Source organism: Mizuhopecten yessoensis, unplaced genomic scaffold (genome assembly GCF_002113885.1).
Source record: "Mizuhopecten yessoensis strain PY_sf001 unplaced genomic scaffold, ASM211388v2 scaffold7907, whole genome shotgun sequence".
Taxonomy (NCBI): Eukaryota; Metazoa; Mollusca; class Bivalvia; order Pectinida; family Pectinidae; genus Mizuhopecten; species Mizuhopecten yessoensis.
Genome location: NW_018407282.1, coordinates 64,746 through 90,441, shown reverse-complemented (window position 1 = coordinate 90,441; position 25,696 = coordinate 64,746). Strand labels below are relative to the sequence as shown.

General features: G+C 33.5%; 2 protein-coding genes across 2 annotated transcripts; one reads left to right on the top strand and one right to left on the bottom strand.

Annotated features, from left to right (window-relative positions):
• Positions 1 to 2,726: 2,726 nt before the first annotated feature.
• On the bottom strand, positions 2,727 to 16,107 carry LOC110454549 (ethanolaminephosphotransferase 1-like). The gene is made up of 9 exons (XM_021504118.1): positions 15,831 to 16,107; positions 13,808 to 13,876; positions 12,620 to 12,803; positions 11,121 to 11,383; positions 10,314 to 10,425; positions 9,751 to 9,799; positions 8,905 to 9,085; positions 6,215 to 6,397; positions 2,727 to 5,275 (listed from the first exon to the last, which is right to left on the bottom strand). Exons 1-9 carry the CDS (start codon positions 16,092 to 16,094, stop codon positions 5,216 to 5,218), a joined length of 1,365 nt encoding a protein of 454 aa, XP_021359793.1. The 5' UTR covers positions 16,095 to 16,107; the 3' UTR covers positions 2,727 to 5,215.
• Positions 16,025 to 25,355, top strand: LOC110454551 (poly(U)-specific endoribonuclease-B-like). The gene is made up of 6 exons (XM_021504121.1): positions 16,025 to 16,189; positions 18,098 to 18,231; positions 18,549 to 18,644; positions 19,310 to 19,589; positions 20,279 to 20,423; positions 20,584 to 25,355. Exons 1-6 carry the CDS (start codon positions 16,164 to 16,166, stop codon positions 20,851 to 20,853), a joined length of 951 nt encoding a protein of 316 aa, XP_021359796.1. The 5' UTR covers positions 16,025 to 16,163; the 3' UTR covers positions 20,854 to 25,355.
• The last annotated feature ends 341 nt before the right edge of the window (positions 25,356 to 25,696 follow it).

Here is a 25,696-nt window from a genome sequence, read left to right as displayed (position 1 = left end):
TGTATACCAATCCAACTGCAAACAATATACAATGCTAATCCACCTGTCGACATGTTGAGGTGAATATGTGGAAGTCTCGGTCAATATCACTTTCTCAGGTCCATATAACCACATATTCAGTGAAATAGAAGTCCTTAATTGTTACATTAGATGCTTAATAGTGTTTTAATCATTCAACAGAATAAAATGTACAAAAATTGTATGAAGTAAATACTGCACTTGGTTGGGAGCATTGTGACATTACATTTGTACTGATGTCATAAAATGAATATTGACCTGCAATTTCTAAAAACAGTAACATGCAGTCAATACCATAAATCACCGACCTCCACATGATTCTGATCCAACCAATGGGGCTTTAGGAAATATGTGTCATCTGATATACATGTATACTAATCACCCTATGTATAATAATAAAGACAGTTTAAATCATACAAACTATTTTGAGTATCTGAAACTTTGTAGGCTTATAGAAACAAATGACAAGTAATTCATGAAGCTAGGGACATAAAGCAAGTTATAAGGTTTATATATCTCACAAAAAATACCACTACCTGAAATTAAATACAATAATCATACACAGTTTATTGTACTCAACAACACAATTCTTAATACTGAATCAAGTACATATAGATAGTTAATAGTATCATCAATACCAGTACATGTATTATATAATAACACCAGATATGGGTATGTAGTTCGTTATTACCCTTTAAAAGCAGGACATTAAGAGAATAAGGTTGTGACCTTGGCCATGGAATGAAGGTCATCAGACATTTACAAGACTCACTTGTCTAGTGCTCACAGGTGTAAAAAGTTTCATCAAATGATCTTCAAGTGATCACATTTAATTGTTTGGTCACAAATTGGATCATATGGATATCTTTGGACATCAAATTCTGACCTTTTGATCTTGGAATACATTGTACCAGGAAATTTTCGCTCATTCAATCTTTCGCCCTTTACAAAATCCATTTTCGTCTAGTTTTAATTTTGCAATTATTATGTTCATTATGATCTTAACTTATATTTGCTTTAATGATATATTTGACCTTAATATTGAGGGTGAAAAAGGTCAAAATTGAACTGCAGCAAAAAATTCCCAGCATACAGTACAAATTGTTACATTATGTGCCATCCATTCACATACATAGTATGTTAACATGTAATCAGAACTTGGACAACAAAAAATATCTTTGACCTCTTATTGCGACCTTGGGATATGGTTACCATGAAATTCTTAAATGGTCCCTAGCACAGTCTTGTAGTCATTTATATATCCATTTAACCAATTCAAGAAATTGACCAAAACAAAATTGGGATAACATGCATTGTGCTAACCTTATGTTCTGATAGTTTCATTGGTCAAGGACTTGCAGTACTGTATACAACATAATGTTATAGTCTGACCACAATGACCTGTGGTATTGACCTTTAATTACCATATTGACTACAGACGAGGAGTATAGGATAGGTATATCTATGTTACAGGTATACTTCATATGTAAGAGGTTAATAAACAGGGAATGTGTTTATGAGTATTTTTTAACCTGATATACGGTCTCACTACAGAACTCCATACACCTCGACATCAATGTACAGGTGGGTATACCTATACAAGGAATGTAACCGTCCAGCATGAATATTCCGAGGAAAGGTCAACGCGACAAGTCGTTTGTGTCTGACTGTATATCTCGGGACATTTTCCCCCTGAATACACCAATATAAAGCATCACTAACTACCATGTTAACTACACATATTTTCCCACCCAAACAGGATCAACAAGGTGGGCAAAACATTTAAAGTTTGACAACTAGATTGTCTTATAGCTTTTAAATGTTGTCAGACCCTGTCTTACCATAGTTCAGGTATATATCAAATTTTCTCAGGAAAAAAATACTAAAACATCAAATGTTGCTATCATTATTAAAGATGTTTTCTCTCTCAAATTCAATGATTCCCAAAGAACTATATATAACTATGAACAGAAATACTATAATAATAAATACATGGGACTAGATACGGACAAAACTTATCAAAAAGCAGTACAAAAAAATCTGTCTGAAATTAGAAGACATCTTAATTAAGCTCTCCAGAATACAAGATAGCTTTTGAAGAGTTAAAATGAGTCCCAAATAATGCTGCAAGATTTTGTAAGTGAATGTAATGCTATAACATGTTGTTTTAGAATAGAAATGAAATATGTTGAAATTTGTTTCAGGTTTGACCATCTGAACATAAATTGACTGGACAATGTCATTTCAGATACAATTAATAAGTGAAAAAAGTCTGTTTATCAAGGCCATTGCCTTCATTTCAAATATAGGATAAAAGGCATTAACCAATTCACCCCTGAAATTTCGTAATGAACTTTTCCAACCATTGAATTGGAGTTCAAATGTGTCTTTAGGGGTGAATGAGTTAAGTACTGTAAAACTTTAATATACTGATGCCAATTTGTGCGGCAAAATTTTGGCATTACATAGGGGTTTGACAAAATACAGCCAGGAAAATGTATAGAAGAGTTACTCAGAAAACAAAGGAAAAGTGAACCCTTAATGCATATTTGCAGTAGATTAGGTGATAAATCTTACACAGAGCCTTATTCCGTCTTTGTGTATTGCAGAGTTATCTTCTCTTTTGAGCAGGTATTGATTGTTAGTCATTGGTTTTTGAGAGTAACGTCATCAATTTTTGAGAAAACGACGCAATTTTCTCACACAAACCAAGGACGTAACAATAAATACCTGCTCACAAGAGAAGATAACTCTGCAATACGCAAAGATGGAATATTGAAGTCTGAACATATATTGTGAATGTCCTTTTTGAGACCTATTACTGAACAAAATATGTTAAAATGTAGTGAGCATTACACAAATCAAAAATATCATTTAATATTGTGACTAAATTGTACTGTAGAATCGTACAAAAAATAGGCAAATAAAACTATTTACATGTATTAAATATCTGCCACAAAACCAACAATATCATTATAATGCTGATAAGTGTCATTTTTCTTCTATTTCTCTCCATTGAAAATGACTTGAAAAAATGAGACCTTGGACAAGAGGCCTATTGGGCCCGTATCATTTACTTGTTTTTGTTGTTATCTGTTTATTGACTAATAAAACTGAATCAACAATCATCACAGTATTAAATGTATTACACTATATAATGACAATCGATCATACATGGTTTGCACTCAACCCCACTGTTTTCCACTTTGACACAATGCTTTGGTCCATTGCACTGTTTCCTTAGAGGTATAGTCTGGAAAGTGAAAAATATCCGCCACATTGCTCTAGCAAGCAGATCAAGACATTTCATGGATTTCATTTATTTTTACAGGAAAGGTTTCCGTGGATACTTTAACATCAAGTAAAATGATTGAATGAGGTATCGTTAATTTCTGTTAAGTACATTAAAATCGGAGTTATCCCGAGTAATACCAGAAATCAGTTGTCTGTGAAAGCAAAGCTAGCAATAATTTTACTTTAAAATCAGAATTAGTCTTGAGTAATAAAACAAATCAGATATTAGTGAAAGCTAATCATTCGCACATAAAAACAGCAGTTTTCAACAGAAAGAATTAAATCACAGACTTATACCATTGTAAAATTTAAATGATCAGATTTACAGTGTACAAACAACAGCTTAACCAAATCAACATAAACGATTGTGACGGCATAATTATACAGCCTACACTTACATATATACATTTAACATCAAGCATGAAAGAACAATATTCACACATGTACTTCACATTGAAATCTTGAAAAATGCTTAAGCATGCAAATATACCCATTTACAGTAAATAAAAATATACCCTTTAAGATGATTTATAATTTAAAGCTAATGGTATACAAGAGATCATAAACAGTACATACCGGTATCATACTATTTGAGATCAAAATCATAAAAGGAATAAGTACCAGGGTTTTTGCCAGGTGTTTATAGGGTCGGATACAGGGACCAATTCCCAATTGAAAAATGTCCTTGTGTTTTCCCAATTTCAGTCTTTCTTTTGTCAAGTTTTGACAATCGGATTAAAAAGCATGTTTATATAAGTTTCCAGTCATTATACATGTATTTGCAATGTTCAAAGTATTACTGTTCATGAATGGGCTTTCAAATTAAATAATTGAACGAAAACCTTTTGCTTATCACATCGCAGGTTTTATATTTTCCAAACTTATGACATTTTCCCAAACCTGTTGGAACGCATTTTTTGCCAACTGCTGATGATATTTTCCCAATTCCTGCTCTGAGGGGCCCTTTCCCAAAATAGCTGGCAAAACCCCTGAGTACTCATTTGTGGAAACAAAAAGCGTCATGTGATAAAACAAAGTGAGATACACTTCAATGAACAGCAAAACAGTTGTAATCTTATTGTTCACTTATCTCTCTTACTGTTTGTCAACTCTCTCCTCTAATTCTACAGTCAACATCTCCCTTCAAATCCTACGGTCAACTTCATCTCTCCGCCAATTAATCCTGCAGTAAACATCTCTCTTCAAATCCTACTGTCAAATTCATCTCTTCTCCAATCCTACAATCAACAGCTTTCTTTAAATCCTACTGCCGACTTCATCTCTCCTCAAATCCTACTTCCTCTCTTCTCAAATCCTTCAGTCCACCTCATCTCTCTTCAATCCCACAGTCTTCCTTTCTCTTTAAATCTTTCTTCCTTCATCTCACTTCTTAAAGAAGTACCCATTCCATTTTTAAAAGTTTGATGTTTTTATTAAAAAAATATATTGTAAAAATTCTAGTGCTGATAAAGAAAAGGAAATAAACTGTGGGAGGAACAGGTTTTGTTTTCTCTTATTTCTTTGAGATAAATAAAATGTTCTTTTTCACCATTATGATCCAAGGACAAGACACAATTTAAGAATGGTAAGATCACATGAGATTTCCAAGCAATAAAGTGTGTTTTGCCCCAGCGGTCAAAACATTGCGGCTTCAATGAAGCAGTGATTGAGTTCTCGTGTATGGATATAAAGTTCCCTTAAATAACAAGTGTTAACCAAACATTTAATGTTTAACATGAAGCTAGTACCTGGTAATAATGCTTTTGGAAGGTTTTTGCTTTAATTATATTATAAAAGGTTATTAGGGTCATGTCATCTGCAAGGAGAGAGTAGAGCTATAGAGAATGGGTACGTCCTTAATGTGGCCCCCAGTAAAACACAAGCTGTGTGTCCTACCATCCTCTCAGTCTTTCTTCTTAATAGTAAAAGCAGAAATGTTAAAGTGCTCACACATCTCCTTAACCTGCAAAGACATGAAATGAAAACTAATGTGAACAAAAATTGTACCAGAATAAACATGTTCTGTAAATTTTAATGCAATACATTCTTATGATATAATCATATAATGATATTAGTAAAAAAAGTTATTTAAGATCAATATGCTTCTAAGTCTACTAGATGATATATATATCAAGCTAATCCAAAGAAGTCATTAACTTGTCAAATCACTGTATTTTTGTCTAAGTTTAAGGTCCAGGAAACAAATTTCAATTTCGTCTCTATTATTACTTAACAGCACATTCATTAAAATTTCAAATTTTACTTTTTGCCAAACCCTACAACAAGAAAATCTAGGACCATATGTGATCTTTTACAGCAATTTTACTTTTAACTAACCAATATATGAAAATAGTTTACAAAACTTGATTAGCATTATGTAAATTAACTCATCTACCCCTAAAGACACATATGAACTCTTCCAATTCAAAGATTGGAACATGAAATTTCAGAGGTGAATGAGTTAAAACCATACATTAAGTTATTTTGACATTCACCTCTTCTTCAAGAGAGTTCCGCAATAAGAAGTATCTTAACTATAAACGGTATAAATTTAACTCATCCACCCCTGAAGACACATTTGAACTCTTCCAATTCAAAAGTTGGAATAGTTCATTACGAAATTTCTGGGGGGAATGAGTGAAAGATATTAATTAACTGATGAGGCATATCACAAAAATACATGTAATAACAAGGTTTCAAGGGAATTAACTGTGATACAAGTCACAAACAAACATGTAATACAGCAGATACCATTAATGCCATATTCAGTCAAATTTTTAACTTGAATCATTCACCCCTACATGTTTAACCTAGACTTGCCCAGTCTTTCATTTATATTTAAGGTTCAAATGTGACTTTAGGGGTGAATGGGTTTGTTCTTTTTTTTTAGAATATTACATACCACACTGACACCGAAATGGATGTGAGCCACGGTGGTGAAAATGGTGAAGATCCAGAGTATGGCAACCTCTATAAAGCCTGGCTGTGTCAGTAAGACCACCGCCACTAGAGCAGCCAGGGGGTATAACATCCAGTTCAGCAACTCACAGCGAGTATCACTCATCTGACTAATGATGAGGCGACACTGAAAAGGAAAAATACAATCTCATCAACATAGAACAGTTACTTACTTTCATATACTTTAAGCTACTAAAAACATTTCAAGAAATAGATGCACTTTTTCAATAATTCACAAGAGCGCCCCATCATCTTATGTGTGATTGGATATGCATATAAAATTAATTTTGATATGGGTCTTGTATTTATGAGGATGTGAGGGTACCAGTGGGCGCTGAAAAGGGAAATGCATTCTTACACAGGCGGAACTACTACTTACGCTTACATACTACATAATTCAAAAGGTTGGCTATCCTCTTACGTGTTAAAGGATATGTATGTTATTGATGATTTGTGTCAGGTAGGTGGAGGATTTGAGGATCATTGTCGTGTGTGTATGTGGATGTGTATTTTTTCTTTTCTCATGTTTGAGTGTTCTGCAAATAAAGTGAAAGTTTCTCAACTATAAAAAAAGAATTAATATTAATGTGTACAACTGTATAACATTAAAAGCTTTTCTAAGAAACACTTTTGAGTATTTCTGTTACCGAGTAGGTGATATTTAATTTAAGACAGGTTTTAAGAAAAAATTACTACTAGTCATGTTTTTTTGGCACTTTTTGGCATTTTTTGATGTGGAAACCATGGTTTTCACATGGTTTCCACAAGTCCCAAATCTGGGGAAATCCCTTTTTGAAAAAAAAAGCTTTAAAAAAGTTACATATATAGGTCAATAGCCTATTACCTGTGGATGTAAAAAGGGGGTAATTCGCCCTTTTCACAGGCACTTCACAATTCATCACATATGTATCAATTGTGTAATTGGTAAAGTTGATACCAAACATCAAATAGTTCACATGCTATCTCCTTATGCATTCAGACTAGATTTCAGTCTGTTTCACTCAGTTTAGCACCTGGTATCCATGGTTATTAATACATAAAGTTGTATTTATTGAAAATGGGTAAAATATCTGTTTTCATTCTAGTTACACTATTTTCGATGTTTTTACCCACTTGATTCAGCATACAGATTAAATTAGAAAAGTCAGTAATGTCAAAAAAATCTTTTTTTCTAGCAAAATATGTTAAATGAACAATTTCTGAGGGTCACTGTCAATTTTAGTTGAGGAAAGTAAATAACGGTTGCTATGGTGGCACTTGTCTGATGTTTCAGAATATGACATTTTGTTGCTGTTCATTGACTACGGGAAGTGTGTCTGTTGCTAGTTTGTTGTAGTGATGGGTTTCCTAGTGCTCATTTTGATATCAGTGATACTTGATGATGTCATAGATGCCCATTGATGACGTCATAGTTATGATGACATCACAGTTACTATGACATCATCAAACAAGACAGAAACATCATAGTATCACTGTACTGTTTTGTTTTTCACATGCACATGATCTCAAAGCATCATATTTCACACAAAAATAAAATTTATTCATGAAAACTACAAACCTATCAAAGTTTTAATTTTTCAGATTACCTCCCTTTGTTGGTAGTTTGAGAGCAGAATTGGTAAAAATTCACCTGTCAGGAGAATTCATATTACTTGGTCACTTTTAAAGTGAGAAAGGAAACGGATACATATTTTTGTTCATCGTGTCATTTTCCAGACATTTAAAAGATTTTGATTAAATTTTGGGAAAAAGAAAGAGATGTATAAGGTAGCAGTGTACAGTAGAGTACGGTGGCCATGGGTAATATGTGTGAACAATGAATACCCCCTGTAATATTACATGTATCAAAACTAAAAAAAAATAAAAAAAATCAGCTAAAATTGGCATATACATGATAAATTGGACTATGTGGGCTTCACATTAAAAAAAATAAAAAAAATCGAATTTGGCTTGAGACTACATTTTTGGCCATTGACAAATCTGTGTCTACACAACAAAAGCTACCTTTTAATGTAGTCTATTTTTATACTCGGCACATAAATATTGTGAAAATCCAGTTGAATGACCTATGCTAAAACGTGAGTATTTCTGTTACCGAGTAGGTGATATTTAATTTAAGAAAGGTTTTAAGAAAAAAAATACTACTTGCATGGGTCAAATTTTGGGTTTGGTTTTTTTTTGCACTTTTTGGCGTTTTTTGATGTGGTAACCATGGTTTTCACAAGTCCCAAATCTGGGGAAATCACTTTTTGAAAAAAAAAGCATTCTTCTAAAAAAAACGTATTCAAAATGTAACTTATAAATATATATATGTAGGTGTGTTGTGCTGGATGAATCCGCTATCCATGTTTATCCAAGACATGCCCTTTATTTTTAGGGTTAAGCCATTTCTACTGTACTCTGCTACCAAAGATATATGTCAGGTTCTCTTATTTTTCATTTCAGAAAGACAAATTCTTCTGAAAGAGTTTTTAAAACTACAATCGTATATAGTTGGCATAAAATAAAGTAAGTGTATTTACAAAATCCAATCATGACCTAAATCTTTTAGTATCACATCACACCCTGCATGATCTATAATTGTTCATGACCAAAAATGTGTTTTACATTTCATTGACAGAAAACAAGACTTACAGCTATATTGGAAAATAGGGTTCCTGTGAGGAAGTAAAACAGACGTGGCTGCTGTTGAATAATTTCAACACTAGAGTACTTTGCCCATATGATCATGAGGCCGAAGAGTACTAAAGTTCCCACCAGGGGGCGCATGGCTTCCCAAAGGGTCCGTTTTTTCCCTGTTCCGTCTCTTGAAGCACTGGGAATAAAGAACAATATAGTTAGAATCAATAATTAACATATCTATTCTGATAATACCTGGGGTGCCACATTGATAATCAAAAGTGGGGAAAAATGCTTATTGGGATAATAAAATTAAAATTGTCTAAATTTATGCAAATAGGCACATTCTGATCTACTTTCTGGGTTTTAAGCTCATCTGTGAGAACTTAGTTGCACTTGAACAGTAATACTGGTTGAGAAAACTAGCAGAAGGAATTTTAAGTATCATATATCTCACATAAAGTATGGACTCATAGCAGCAACAACTAACATGATCAATGCTCTGTACAGAAATTCAAACTATAAAACGTAGGTGTCATAGCAAAGTATTCTGTATAGAATTTGAAAGTAGGTATCATATTTGCTTCACATGTGTGTGCTTGTAGTTGTATAGGTGTTCTTCTTGTTATGGGTTTGTATTTACAACAGCTCATTAAAAGTGCCATACACCTTGAATACTTCAGCACATAAACCATTATACCTGATAAAAAAACAAAACTATACTTCATTCTGGACTGTTCTGATCAAAAAAATACCTGGGGAGGTATACCGCATATATCAAATAGGGTTAATATTCTTAATGTACATGTATTAAACTGATTTATCATAATTTTCCAAATGTCATGCACCATTAATACTTACACATATATATTCCACAGAGTTGGCGGGACTGTTAAAAGAATAGTTCCTACTGGAAAGAAAAAAATCAAGATTAATACAATGTTTTAAATACCCTTTTGGCTGACTGAATTTTTTAGCCAAGTCTTAATCTGAAATGTTAATGCTTGCAGTTGTGTGCAAAATATAATTGATAAAAGGCAGGTAATGTTTTCATTGACTTTTATCTTCTATGCAAATTAAAGAGCAAAGATGCAGATTTTTGTATTACAGTATTAATAAACAAATGACAGCAACAACCATGTCTGTATTTTCTTTAAATATTTCCACAGCATGATACCATAGCATAAACCTGCATGGACTCTGTCCATCAATCTAAAACAATAGATTGAATAGCCAAAAATGTTGACATGCAGGTACATGTAATACATGTATTGTTTTGCCTATTGTTCTCTGACTAATCATAAGCTTGGTAGTGATAGCATGAATTCTTTTTAAAACATAAGCATTGTATAAAGTTGTATAGCAGGCAAAGACTTTAGTATGCAATCCTTATCTATGAAGAACTTGACAGTGTAAATACTTACAGTGCATTATTATTTCTAAGCCCTCTGCACAATACAAGTCTGCGAATGGTAGTTTGAATCGCCACATTTCATGCCCACCAAAGTAAGCTACCAGGAACAGAAGTGCCATTCCCTGAAAAAGAAAAAAAACTTCATTCTGAAAATGTAAAAAAAAATATTGTGTTCTTTTTTCACTTCTGAAGAAATAATAATCAGCTGAATACCAGATCAGAGGCTTACCCATTCACCCCTAAAGTCACATTTGAATCTTACCAAATCAATGACTGGGCAAGTCCAGTTTAGATATGTAGGGGTGAATGAGTTAAAAAAGGTCACCACATCTACATTTTTCTTGTAACCTTGATGATGTTAGCATCTTGCATTATTAACAAAAAGGGAAAACCATTACCCTCTATTTCTGAACGATTTCTTCTCTTTGTTTTTTTGTGTTTTTCATTTGGAGAAATAAAACCCACTCAAACTGTGATCCAGATGAAAATTTATACCTAGATGCCAAAAAAAATCAGTTTTAAACACTCAAATTTTTTGTGGTGCAGTACCTTCTTCAATAAGAAATCAATATGAGAAAAAAGAAATGATCTTATATCATTATATATCCTGATGCATTATTTTTTTTATCACTACATTAATAAATTATCAAAATTAAATTGAATTCCGTTATGTTATTATGGCCTAACAGAATTTAATGTTGCTATCTACCACTGAAAATGAATACTGATTACTAGATTGTACTGATACAAAGTATTAGTACCTCCAGAAGAAACACAACACATGTTAGAGTAAACAGCTAGATGATGAGACACTTACTATCTGGCTGAGATCGTAGCCCCACGGTAGAAACAGGATCCCAGTGTTGTACTTCTCCCAATGGGACAGAATAAAACAGAACATGATACCAATCATGACGAAGTAGACCCTATATACCTCCACTCCAAACTCGCCACGCCCGTAAATAGAGTACATATTGATGGGAAAGAAGAGTGTAGCCCAGCTGTCCAGTCCATGATCAAATAACTCGCCAAGAGGGGAGCTACTTCCTGTCCTCCTGGCCTGCTTCCCATCTGTACCATCTACAACATGACATTTATAACATAACATCTGTACCATCTACAACATGACATTTATACCATAACATATGTACCATCTACAACATGACATTTATAACATAACATCTGTACCATCTACAACATGACATTTATAACATAACATCTGTATCATCTATAACATAACATCTGTACCATCTACAACATGACATTTATAACATAACATCTGTATCATCTATAACATAACATCTGTACCATCTACAACATAACATTTATAACATAACATCTGTATCATCTATAACATGACATTTATAACATAACATCTGTATCATCTATAACATGACATTTATAACATAACATCTGTACCATCTACAACATGACATTTATACCATAACACCTGTATCATCTATAACATAACATCTGTATCATCTATAACATAACATCTTTACCATCTATAACATAACATTTATAACATAACATCTGTATCATCTATAACATAACATCTGTTTCATCTATAACATAACATCCTTACCATCTATAACATGGCATTTATAACATAACAACTGTATCATCTATAACCTGACATTTATAACATATGACATCTGTACCATCTCCAACATGACATTTATAAAATATGACATTTGTACTGTCTTCAATATAACATCTGTACCATCTACAACATGACATTTATAACATAACATTTGTATCATCTATAACATAACATCTGTACCATCTACAACATGACATTTATAACATATGACATTTGTACTGTCTTCAATATAACATCTGTACCATCTACAGCATGACATTTATAACATATGACATCTGTACCATCTAAAACATGACATTTATAACATATGACATTTGTACTGTCTTCAATATAACATCTGTAGCATATATAACATGACATTTATAACATAAAATCTGTATCATCTACAACATGACATTATAACGTACGACATCTATGCCATCTACAACATTACATCTTTACCATCTATGACATGGCATTTTAAAATATAACATATGTAGCCTATGTAACACTACGCATACATTTCCAGTCCAGTTCCTAGTTCCAGTTTCTGTTTTGAGGATCACTTCCCTCAACAGGTTGAAAGTTATCAAAAGAAAAGGGAACTACAATGTAATACAAAAACTTTCTACTTGCCCTGTACACTGACAGGTTTATAATAAATTATTAATGATCCCCCTTGATGGCAATAAGGTAAGTTTAAATTAAAACCTGTGTTTGAATTTCATACTCACCTAATGTGTGAGACCAAAATACATTGAAGCTACACAATAGCCACACCCAGTAAGGCACCCCAGGCTGGTCCGGACTGGCCGCGTTGAAGTGGGGGTCAATTATTGTCAGCACAATAAAGGAAACAACAAGAAGAGAGAACCCAGCCAGTGTTAACACATTTGGTGCTAGCCATCTTGGATAAAGCTGCAAATAAAAATTTGAAGAATTATACAAGACTTTAAACATTCAGCAAAACGTATTACGACAAAACCCAATGACAAGCAGACCGGAACAATTAGATCAACATAGCATGGATTTGTTCAAGAGGTATGTATACAATATTATTTCTTACTGAAATACTTGCCAACCTTTTGAAATTTTCTTGGGGGTGGGATTAATTCTGCGTGCTCAAAATTGAGAACATAAATAAAATGTGTATATATATATACTCCCTAGGGTCAAAATACCCGTTAGTATGACATGTTTTAAGCTATTCTTTCTGATGAAATCATTCGATCTTTGAATAAAGGACAAGTTCAGCAAATTCAATGGATGGAAATGCTTTATTTAAGGGCCAAAAATCGGGAGTATCCCTCCTGAATTGGGAGGGTTGGCAAGACTGCTTACACAAATTAGCCCTCTTATAAACATTGGTTTGTAATAACTGATAAGCATCGACCATCCTAGAAGTAATATTTACTGATGTGCTACATACTGATTGTGTTAAAAGTTATGATTCTTGAATACTGTACATATGCTATTAAACTACCTACAAATTGTGTCACCAGAGCCGCTTTAATTATTCCTATATTCCAAATGGTTAGATCAGTGTTGGTCCTTTATGAGATAGGGACGTCAGACCTAGTGATTTTCATGTTGCGATTTGACAAGTTTTAGCAAAGACGTTCAAGGCCTGCAGTAACCTTTGCATATATCTGTTGGGCTTTATCCCTGAAATGTAACATGGAAAAGTAGACAAACCTGTCTGTCCTGATACACCCAAACAGGCCCAAGAAGATATGTCAAGCTCTTAAAACTGTATAAATGTATATACTGAATTATGTTGAGGGTTATCTCGGTATATATTATTTGCTACAGCAGAAAACAATATTTATAAGCATCATCTAATGATTATTAAGAGTTCCCAAGGTATCTTTTTGACAAATATACAATAAATATCTTTCATCTGTAAATCAATTCAATGTTACCTGAACAAGCTTATCCCAGAATGGGTGTGTGATATACTTGCTGATCGGACTGGTATCAATGGAACTATACTGTAAAAAAAAGAAACACCATCTCAATATATTTTAAATTTCATCATGATCCAGAACATAACTAAATGAATGACACTGAAAACTTCGACTCCAGGGAAGGGTGGGAGGAGCAGTTGCCCCCTCCCTCCACCTATTATGAGATACACACCTTTTAGCACCTTACTGGCCATTGATTTTTCTGGCCATGTCATGCTTAAAATTCTACAGCTTCTAGGGGATTTGCACAAAATAATCCCCTTCAGGACTTCACCTCTGCCTATGTCTGTGATTTCTGATACCTCAATAATTCAAATTCAGTCTTGGGGTGAGTTATTCCATGAAATATGTCCAGGTTCTATAAAATCTTGTTGCCAGTTCTTCTATTTCACTGCTTTAACAGGTTAAACCAATACGGCAGCTATACACTACAGCTTCATTGTAAACAACTCCTTCCCTACAATGCTTATGAAATTTTTTCATTATTGTTGAAGTCTTAAATTGTTACTGACTTGATTGGAAACTATTCAATATTTGGAAAAGGTAGATAAACACAGCAGAAATGTTCAAACACTCTTGACATCAAAGCTACAGATCTGCTCATACTTTACAGCCTTTTATCTCAGCAAGGTCAAGGCCAAATAGCATGATTCTTGTTCTTGTAGTTCTTCGTCATGAAAAGTCACTTAGAAGTTCCAGACACTCTAGTCCTAATTTGACTTTGACTTTGACTATTAGGTATCACTAGGATTACACACACATGTACATTTACCCGGTGATATATATGTAAAATATTTTACATCATCTGATATTTCTGAACTGAAACACACATCACTCTTTTTCATCTTACTTTTTACATGTCATGTATTAAACCCACCTTTAGGATTTGTTATTAATTGGGCAAGTAAAACGTTAATAACTGACATAACTCAGACTCAAGATTTTCTGATCTGGCTGAATTATTGAATTGTTCAAGCAGTACAAAAGTCACACATTATTAGGCTGGGCACAACGGCGCACATGGGTAATAATCCTGCATTTGGGTAACAGTTACCCATTTGAGTATTAAACAATTTTATTACTGAAATGGGGAATCAAGTGAAATAAAAACACACAAAGTTCGTTTAAACACTTGGAGCAAAAATGGGCGTCATTATGTCAACTAAATCTAATAAATAACACAATGAAGTACATTTGTGCACAAAAATTTATCAATTCTGATGTCTAACTTTTTGTGAAAAGGACAAACCATATCACTGACTTTGTTCTCCATTGCCTTCAGTGTGTATACAGTCAATGGGACTATCCAGTGCAAATGTGACAGGTGAGCATGATTTTTTATGTGTGCCATTTAATAAAGCTACTCTACAACACACTTTAAGCAAATGGAGGTGATACAATTTGTCATTTTCACAAAAATTTAGAAAACTGAATTTACATATTTTTGTACACAATATGTACCTCATTGTATTATGTTGAAAGAATGATGCCTTTTTTTGTTTATAAGGTGTAAAAGAACTTTGTGTGTTTTTATTTCACTTTATTACCCATTTCAGTAATAAAATTATTGCTGAAATGGGTAACTGTTACCCGAATGCAGGATTAGTACCCATATGCCATTGTGTCCAACCTGATTTATATTACCAAGTTAACACGTTTTCATTTCCTCACATGAGATTCATAAATTATTACAATGCCAACTGTTAAGCGACATATAATTTAAATTAAACACATATAACAAGTGCAGTTTTAAACAATCACATAATTTCTTAAAAATCGAACGCCGTGTAATGAAATGTCGAGCTGTCAGTGTCAGTCAAAACTATGACAAGAGCCCAAAGGTTGATCAGCACCCATGTATTGTTGCAACTTGGAGCATATACGCCCCTTGGAAAATAAAATGTCTGATCAAACATTATTCACTGTTATTATCATAGACATTAAAGCGAAATAATACGTAACATTTTCCATAATTTACCTTATATCGATCAAAACCAGACAGAATCTCTGGTGACAAGTATCTGTACGTAGCCATGCTGCAAGATGAATGAAACCGAAATAACACGTTGATTTTCATTGGTTTATAGATTATCGTATGCTTGCATAGACCAATGAACGTGTCGGTACCAACAACTGTAAAAGCGTCTGCTAGGTGTGTTCGTTTGGAACTTCTCGGACTGCTTTTACATTGCCTGGGGGAGTTTGGAACAGTGAGAGGCAACGGACCCGTCAAGTTTGACATACATCATTCTCAGCTATTGACACCATCTTGTAAAAGAAGTGGGTGACGTGGACCGGCTCTTTAGTAACGATGGCACACTACCAACAGAGAAAAGGGTAATATTAATGTATTATTGATCGGATGATCTTTCAATGAATGAAATAGGCGTGGCACTTGCATTTCTCATGTAACATGTGTTTTGTACAAAATTATCAAGGCAAGCAGAAAAGCACTAAAGTATTTACATAAACCTGTAGTTAGCATGAGATTCTCAGTTTGAGACTCGCCTTACCATGGGTTTTCGTTTCCGATCCCTAATGTTACTTCACAATATAAAATCTGATCTATGGAAAGCACTTGTGGTGTTATGAATATGTCTGAGATTGTGGAATAAACCGTAAACGGCCCAGATTACTCACTTGTGGCCCTGACATTACATCTAAGTTAATCATAAGATGGTGATGGGCAGACACAAAATGAAATTGTGTATTTTGATCAGGGCTGAACACATGTGTTATTGATTATTAAACTGGTGTTTAACAGTAAAACATTAACTGATTAAGTATCAACTTTTCTGGCTCATTGCAATGGGCTGTCCGACATTCAGTAGGTATAATAGATCTACTGGTAGGTAAGACAACAGCAGGTAAGCTCCTGTAATCTACCAGTCAACTGATGACTGACAGCTAAATATCAGGCACTGAAACATACATATATTTAAAATCTGGGCATGCTTTTATTTTGTCTGGCAATGTCTGCACATTCTTAATATGTAGGCAATTTTAAACGAAAGGTTGTTGTTTGACAGCATTTGATTGTACTTAGGATTAATGGTCGCCTATATATAGCTTCATGTTGGAGAGGATTTCCATTCAGCTCAGTTGGTAGAGGGGTGAGCTAGGAATTTAGCTGTGGGTCAGTGGTTTTATCCCTAGTGAAAACAGTATATTTCGTACTACTCTTATCCAATAATAAAAATAAAAAAGGAATCTCAACAACACGAAGACTTTTTGTGAAACTTTTTTCTATTTTTATTATGCTTTATCAGTAAGGAACTCTATTGAATCCCTAGGATCCGACCGGAGACACTACCGCAAAGTCCTACATTAGGAGTGTTGGGTCACCCATTATTTATTATTACTCTTATCCAATTACAGTTGTAGGACAATAATTGTCTATTAAATGGACATGGTATTTTTTTTTGTCCATTTAAATAAAACTTTTTTTGTTACATAAATTTTACAATTGCCTGTTCCCTAATGAATTGGGAAAATATAGCATCATATATATATTTGTGTTGAGTTGGGAATATAATATATATTCCTTACTTTTTTGGTCTTTTTGGGAAAATAATGCATTTTTTAGTGAGGAGAAACAGCCTGAATTTGGCAGTAAACCTGAGCAACAAAAAATCACTGATTTTGATAGTGGTTGACTTTTTTTGACATATTCTTTGGCTAGTTCAGCACAAAGCGGTAAAGTGGATCAGGGAAAATAAATTCTGAGGTGACCACTCTCCAACATTTTTCTGGTTCTGAATCAACTTTGCATAACTGTATTACTTTTGAAATATTTTGATTTACATTTCTAAGTATTAGCCTGTGGGCAGATTTTGAACTAAAATCTACTAGCCCACTTTTTTATTCTCACTTAAAATATTGGAAATTTCCATCAGCCCTGACATTAAGTTGACTTGCTCTGGACATCTGGCTGTGGTAGGTCCCATGTCTAAATGCATGTAAAAGATGTGCTTCAGAGACTGAAGTAATATACAGTAGTCCATCGTCTCCCTAGAGAGGACGCCTATACTTATTAGTTATCAAAATGCTGGCACTATGTTATTGGACTCTTCTCTTGTTAATTATGCAGAAAAGTTGTAATTCAACTTGTTTACTTCCTGTGCTAGTGTCATGCAATCTTCTCAAAGCTATGTGTAGAATTGGTATGTACATTTATTTACAATTTTGTACTCTGCTGAAAATTATTGAGTTACACTTAAATGTAAGGAAATTCCGTATTGACAGAGGAAAGGGGCATGGCGACAACTTAGAAGAACCACTGGTGTCGGTCGAAGCCTTGGAACAGATCATGAATGAGCTGTGGGCTTCTGATGACAACAAATGTTACCATGGACAAGATTTTGAAGTTTGTTTACAAGGTACATGTATTTACTACTCATGTATGTTACATACATATCAAAATACTTTGGTTCTAAAACAAAAACTGTCACAGCTTATATCTCATTGAGTTTTATCATTGAATATTTCATTCCAAAATTTATCTTTTTGTCAATGTTTTTCATGGATAAATTCCAGCAGAGACTACCTAAATTATGCACTACTTTGTGAAGAATACTTGGCATCAGGTATTACACCCTATTATTTTTGTGTTATGCTGGACAGCATCATTAAATTACCTTTATTTAAAAAATATTGCAGTTTGTATTTCATGATTTCAAATTTCTAAACCTTACAGGAAGAGCCAGTACTAGGACCGAGAGAGATGCTTCAAGACACTCACTGTTTAACTTCTTTGATAAAGACAAAATCTTTTCGATGGAGACATACAGTGGTAAGTATTGATCATTTTTAAACTTCTTATGTAACAGAAGAGATAGTAGTGTACTTCAACCAGGGATTTTCACTGACAAGCTTATTTCTGAGGTAGTATGGCTTATACCACCAATCCCTCAACTTGTAATTGTATACCAGTCTGATGTTACGGTGCCGTAATCCTCAAATGGTGGTAGATTTAGATCATTGATAATATGAATCCTGGTGTCCCGATGCAGTAGTCCTTCTATTGCTAAGCTATAAATTGAGTGGCTTGGTGTTGTGCTCAGTCAGTGGGGTTGGTGTCACTTTTGTAGCAAGGATCCCACACCACGTTGTCATACTCCAGGATCAGTCTAAATTCTAATCCTGAGATGAAGGCATTGCATTGAATTATCTCCCTTAGTTCAACAATGCACGTATCTTAGTTCCTCTCCTAAAAAATATTAATTTGATTCCAGCTTTACAGAGACCGTTTTTGGGGGTATGGGGATCATTAAAATACTGATAAAATGTACAATTGGATGACCCACAGGGCTAATCATCATCAATACTCCAGGGATAATACTCACTTACAATGAGAATGTAAGTGAGTGTAACCTCTTAGAGTATCGAGGATTGGGCTGATTGGAAAGGCACTTTGTTCACCTGATTTAGTTTTAATGAAATTGTTCTTGAATTCAGCTTTCAAGGATCTTTTAAACAACTATACACTGGAGTGTGGTGAAGCAGAAAAGGTGACTCCCGAGGAAGTCAAAGAAAATCGTCAGTTCATCGAGGCTGTGATGAAAACAGATGTGATGCAGAAGGCTCGTGCTTGGCTCATCTCAAAAGATGTCCTACCTGACCATTACTTCACTCCTGACAGTGTGTTGGAAGAAAAGGGCATTGCGCTTGACTTCAATTTTATGAAGATGTTGTACAAACTTTGGTTTTCTCTGTACAGAAGGACGAGAGGGGACAGGTAAGATTCCGCAGGTTCAAATGTCATACCCAAAATTTGAAGGCTTACCATAAAAGTTTCCTTGATGTGTTTTTTTTTTTCTGATTCTTTAATAAAAAGTTCATTAAAAGATATATATAGTTGGTTTGAAACTTTGCGAAAGACTCCTTTATATGTAGGGAGTCTTTGAGTTTGAATGGTGACTTAGAAAACAACGTCATATTTTTTGTCCACACACTTGCTAAGACTCACAAAATAGAATTATTGTGTTATTTGGCTGAATGACATGTAGTAGTTTGCCAGTGGAATTGAACAGCAGAAACTTTTAAGCAGAAAAAGCAGTCACTGAGAAAAAATGATTTTACATGCACATTTGTATTCTAAATTGTTCATACAGCACCTGGTAATGCGAATGCTGTTTGCATGAGAATAAAAAAGATGCAGTCTAATGTTTATATACCCTGCCTCCTGCACACACACACACACACACACACTAGCATAAACTACACACATGGAGGCACGTCCTTCAATAACATGTCCTTAGCTGTTGATAGGATGTTAAACAAAATAAAATAAAACCTAAACAAAATCTATACAGAAGACCCTTGTTTGTCAAGCCAACTTGGAAACCATCTTGAAAGTAATTGGATTGTAAAATGGTTTGATTTCTGGGACACTACAATTTAAAGTGCCTCTTTTTGTAACCACAGAGACTTGGATTCCAGCAGCTTTGAGCATGTGTTTGTTGGGGAGGCGAAACAAGGGAAGATCGTAGGTCTTCACAACTGGTTACAGTTTTACCTGGAGGAGCAAGCCGGTCGGATTGATTACCATGGATATTTTGGATTTAAAACGGTAGGATAATGGATTATACTTTCGTGTTTGTATTGAACCAATGTTAAGAGTTCTTAAGAGATAATAATCAATACTAAATACAAAATCGTTTTAATTGGCATATTTTGTGGTTTCATACATGCAAGCTGTTTCATAAAAAAAAATATAATTTCTCTTACAGGACTGTTCTGACGAGTCTTTCCGTCTGCTTACCCTCCAGTTTGAGATGGTTGGAGATGAGGATGAAGATGAGGATGTTGGGGGCATCAAGAAAATGAGCAGCATATTCCTTGGAACCAGTCCCGAGTTTGAACTGGCTGCCTACACCATTCTATACCTGACAAAAATGTTTGGTAAACACGAAATAAAGATAGGCGAATATGAGGTTATGACAGAATGCTTCCCCTTTGGTAATTTTGGTATTGGAACAGCTTATATTGGTTGTCGTTAATAAGCTAACTGTTTCATTGATCAATGTAAACATATCTTAAACACTCGAAACAAATATACTTGTACACAGAATTAGTTCACGGTAACATGGCACTCAAGGTCTGGTGTATGAGGCAGGTATTATGTAATATCATATTTAAAAGGACTAAGAAGATAAAATTTGATGTTGACAAACATATCTTCAATGCATTTTAATTAATTTTTCATTCTTTTTGGTGGTGCTGTATACCGGGCAATAAATATTCGCCAAATCATACTCAGTTTACTTATATTCGCTGTAATGGTAAATTTGCCCTTATTACAGAGGTTGAAAAAGCAAAAATTGATAAAAAAAACAATTAAACTGCTGCAAAAATTTCTCGGTATACGGTACTTGCTTTGATAATTGCATGATGATCAAAAGATTATGCAGCATTGCCATGGTGATCTAACAATCTGTGCATAGAAAGACAAAGTCGATTTATTTTTTTATTTTTTTTTGGTTTGAAATATCTCATTAAAAATATTTTTTTTGTGAAAGTTCTTTTATAAAGTGAAATTTATTAATACCGGGTTGGGATTGATGTAGTTCTATGTTATGTTATGTGAAACAGTTATCTGGTAAATAGTAAAATTTAGAACCTATAGGTATTATACACACACATATTCTTATTACTATTTATATTATTTCCATATATGCATAATATAATTAAGGTAAAGGTGAAATACAAGTGTATGTATACACCAAGTTGGTCTCGGGATTAAATCACCGTTGTTTGTAAAGGATTATCCATTTTTCGAAATCTTTTGTTTGAAAATTTGAATTCTATCTCTCGCCCGTACCACGGGAACAAGTGATGGATTAGGTGTGTGCATATTTCCCATTATTAGTGTCACTTCTTTTAGCTTATCATAGATGGACAATCCCATTCAACGACACAGCCAACAAACAAAGACTTTTAATACGACTGCAAAAAGGTATAATTATCTGTTTGTCAACAAATTAATGGTGGCATTTGGCACAGGAATGACGTAATACATTGAAATTGGTCTGGACACCATGTCCACTTTGGGAAAATTTGACCATGTCTACTAGGTGAAATATTCAAAACTTACCAAATCAACAAATAAGGATGACTGAATGTAGAGTTATTGCCCTTTGATCATTTTCGATCAACAAAGTTGACGGGGGGATATACAAACAAGGTTTGTCCGGAATATGCCGTTTCCAAGAGCATAACTCTAAAACAATCGAAAATAATGTCACAAAACTTGATACATGTTTTGATCTAGTGGTGCTTTGTGCTATTCTTCATTTATTACTATATTTTTTCTTTCATAATGAAGACACATAGCAAAAACTGTCAAATTCACCATTTCAATAACTAATTCTTATTTTTATAGTGTGTGAAATTTGTAAAATATTTTCACTGCATAATTATATTGAAATATAATAAGTCCAATTCCCTAATACACAAGTCTGAGACAAAGTTGGAGGTCTGAAATTTAGATTAAAATGAATTGCAGTAAAACTGAAAGACAAACTCACTATAACACCAACCCTGAACTGAATTTGGCAAAATCTTTTCTAAAACTCCCTTTGGCAGGGGATCTGAATGACTATCTCCTTGAATTACTGAATTTTCTCTGGAGGTGAGAAACTAGGGATTACTTTCAATACTCTACCATGTTTGATACATCCTGGGAGATCAAGAACACATTATTAGCAGTAAAGATTTCCTATATTACATGCTGGTGGCAGGTTCATACAAGTGATCAATTTTGGAACGGTTTTATTATATTGTTCTTAAACAGCTCTAAAGCAATATCGGTTCCATTGTTAAGTTTACTGCACTGGTATGTATCTTCATTTTGAAGGTTAATTGTCTCAGCATAAGTAAAATTAATTTGAATCTCATTGATAGAATGTGTTTTATTGTACTAACACAATAAGGTCCTCTGCACAGGAATTGACAACTGTGTATGTGATAAAATTATGATTCGGACCTTTCTTATTAAGATTGATGTTGTTTTATGAAAATATAAACTGGTAGGGTAACCAGTGATCATGAATTTATGTGCTAAACTAAAAAATACCTTGTCATGTGAGAAAAAATGGTTGTACAAGAGAAAATATATTTATATAATACTGTATCAAGGTACCGTCCTCATATGACCCTGGCTGTTGCGAGGATGTTAAACCCAAAACAAATGAAAAGTATCAAGGTGGGTTCTCATCACAGTGCATTCATTACCACATAAGTAAAATTGATTTTTGCATGTGGAAGTGTTCGCATTTTGACAGTGTTGACAAAGTTTAAGTTGAAAATGGTTCTGCAATTTATATATTCTTTTCTATATGTACATATCTATGATCTATGTAACCTACCTGGTATATATTCATACTCGTGTTTGGATATTTTCATGCTAATTTACTCAAAACAAAACACCTGAGAATGTCCACACTACGATAATTTTCAATTGTATGCCGCTACAAGATCATAATGGCATAGCCTCTATGTGGTGTTCATGATCAAGTTGGTATATATTCAAATTTTGTAGTTGTTTTTTATTTCATGACGGGAAAGAAATAGCTTTACATAATATACGTTGTAATAGTTTAGATTTTATTTAAGCGTTTTAGTTTTTATTGATTCAAAATTTTGTAAACCCTGCTTTGTCTGATGTTACTAAATATATTGTACTGATGCAATGTTTCCCTACTATGCACATTGAAATTTATTGAAATTTCATATTTGAATTGAAATGTGTTTCCACAAATGAGACCATCTTTTTGTTTTTACATTGAAATGTAGTAATGTTTTCAAAATAGAAAGGAATTTTGATATATTAACTTGTTTTTCCCCAAAACAAATTCAAATTTATTTTGTCAGTTTCTTTTTAAAATGTGTTGTGTTATTCAAATTCAAGGGAGCAAATTTTGTTGAGCAATATTTGTATTGAAATTAATTTTTATTGTAGCAATAATTGTGTTGGAAAACAAAGTAATGTGTAAAAATTCAGCAGGGAGAAAAGTGGATTATTCTATATAATTAAAGATGGTAGTTACTCTCAATTATATATTTTGTACTGATTAATTAACATATTTATCTTTCTTGCCTTTGAGAATTATTAATTTGTACCGATTAATTAACATTTTCATCTTTCTTGCCTTCTACGCAGGGTGCAGCAACATTATGTTATATAACTGCACAATGTACATCTACATTACACAGTAACACCTGTCTTGAACGAAACCTGAGTATTAAGGAGATCCTCTAATGTATGTCCATGAAACACTGACATGATTCTGTCTTGTCATTCACCCCTGAATTGCATGATGAACTATTCCAATCTTTGAATTGGAAGAGTTCAAATGTGTCTTCAGGGGTGAATGAATTAATGCACACGATGTCATATTGGACAAAATTACTCAGCCCAATGTGATGTTGGTAAAGACAGGTTTCACCCACAAAATATATCTCTTGCCATTTTATTTTTCTAACTTTTTAACATTATTTATATGAGTCTGTTATTACATGTCAAGAAGATTATAAGAACAGTACCTTAAGGGAGCACCCTTCATTTGTATGTTGATTTTTTTTTTTGATTTTTTTTTATATATTTAATATTTTTGTTGTTATAATTTAGCACTTTGTACTAATACTGACTTTGATACCATGAATATGTTAAGTGTAAATAACAAATACACAGTTTTTCACTAAACAAATTATTTTTGATTATCATGTATCGAAACTGAAACTATTTGGGATTGTTATATATGCATGTTACTAAAAACAATTTTTGATTTTTGGGTGTTACTGAACTGAGTTTTATGTTTGTTATTATACTGAATCTGTTTTTTTTATTTAATATATTTGGTACTAAATTGAAAGATATACTTGTAACAGCACTTCAGAGTAATGGTTGTGTAATGATTGATATTCTACATAATGTACCTTTACTTTTGTTGTATGGTATATAACATTCACTTCAGTTGTGCAGGGTAAGTTCTAACACCGGCTAGTAGCTGGTTGAACTCAACTTGAACATGTTTTTGATCTGCCAGAATAAAAGTGTAAGCGATTTTAACAAACATGTATATCTTAATTCTACCAACTACTCACATTGATACATTGATATATACAATAATAATGATATTATACATATAGTATAAAAAGCAATAATTGTTCGTTTTATTTTGATTTTTCTACCTCTATTTCAAATGTATTTTGATTGATTTGTTGAATGTGAAAATAATGTGCCTTTTTTAGATTAATTTACACAACTCTTTAAATAATAGAGAGGTTTGGCAACACATCAGGTATGTGTACGTGGAAGCTATTTTAGACCCCTAGCCTGACTGACAACTACAAAAATGTTCATTATTTTAACACAAAAAAACAATATATGTTTATCTTATCAATAACAATTGCTTCCGTGCTCCCCAGCTCCCATATTTTATTCATACATGGAATAACCCATATCTATAAAATCTGTAATTTTTCAAATAAATCTGTTTCATCTTAACATTGACTCTTACTTGTCTTTTAAGCTGTGATACTGATCCTTCAGAAGAGGTCCACTCTTGAGTTTTTTCTACTGAGAGTATTCTCCCTTCAATCTAGAAGTTGAAGCAAGCAAAGTTGTTTACTCTGGCTAAAAGTTACTTCCCCTGTTAATTTATCTATGTTTTAATGTTCATTGTGTTCTTCATAGGCTTGGCAGTTCAGAAATTTGACTCATTATGATGCTAGATGGCAACCTTGGTGAAGTGTAGGGTTTGCAATGCAAAAGTCCTGAGTTGGACTCACTGTAGCTTTTCTCTTTTATATTTCTATTTTCAAACATTCAAATGAACAACT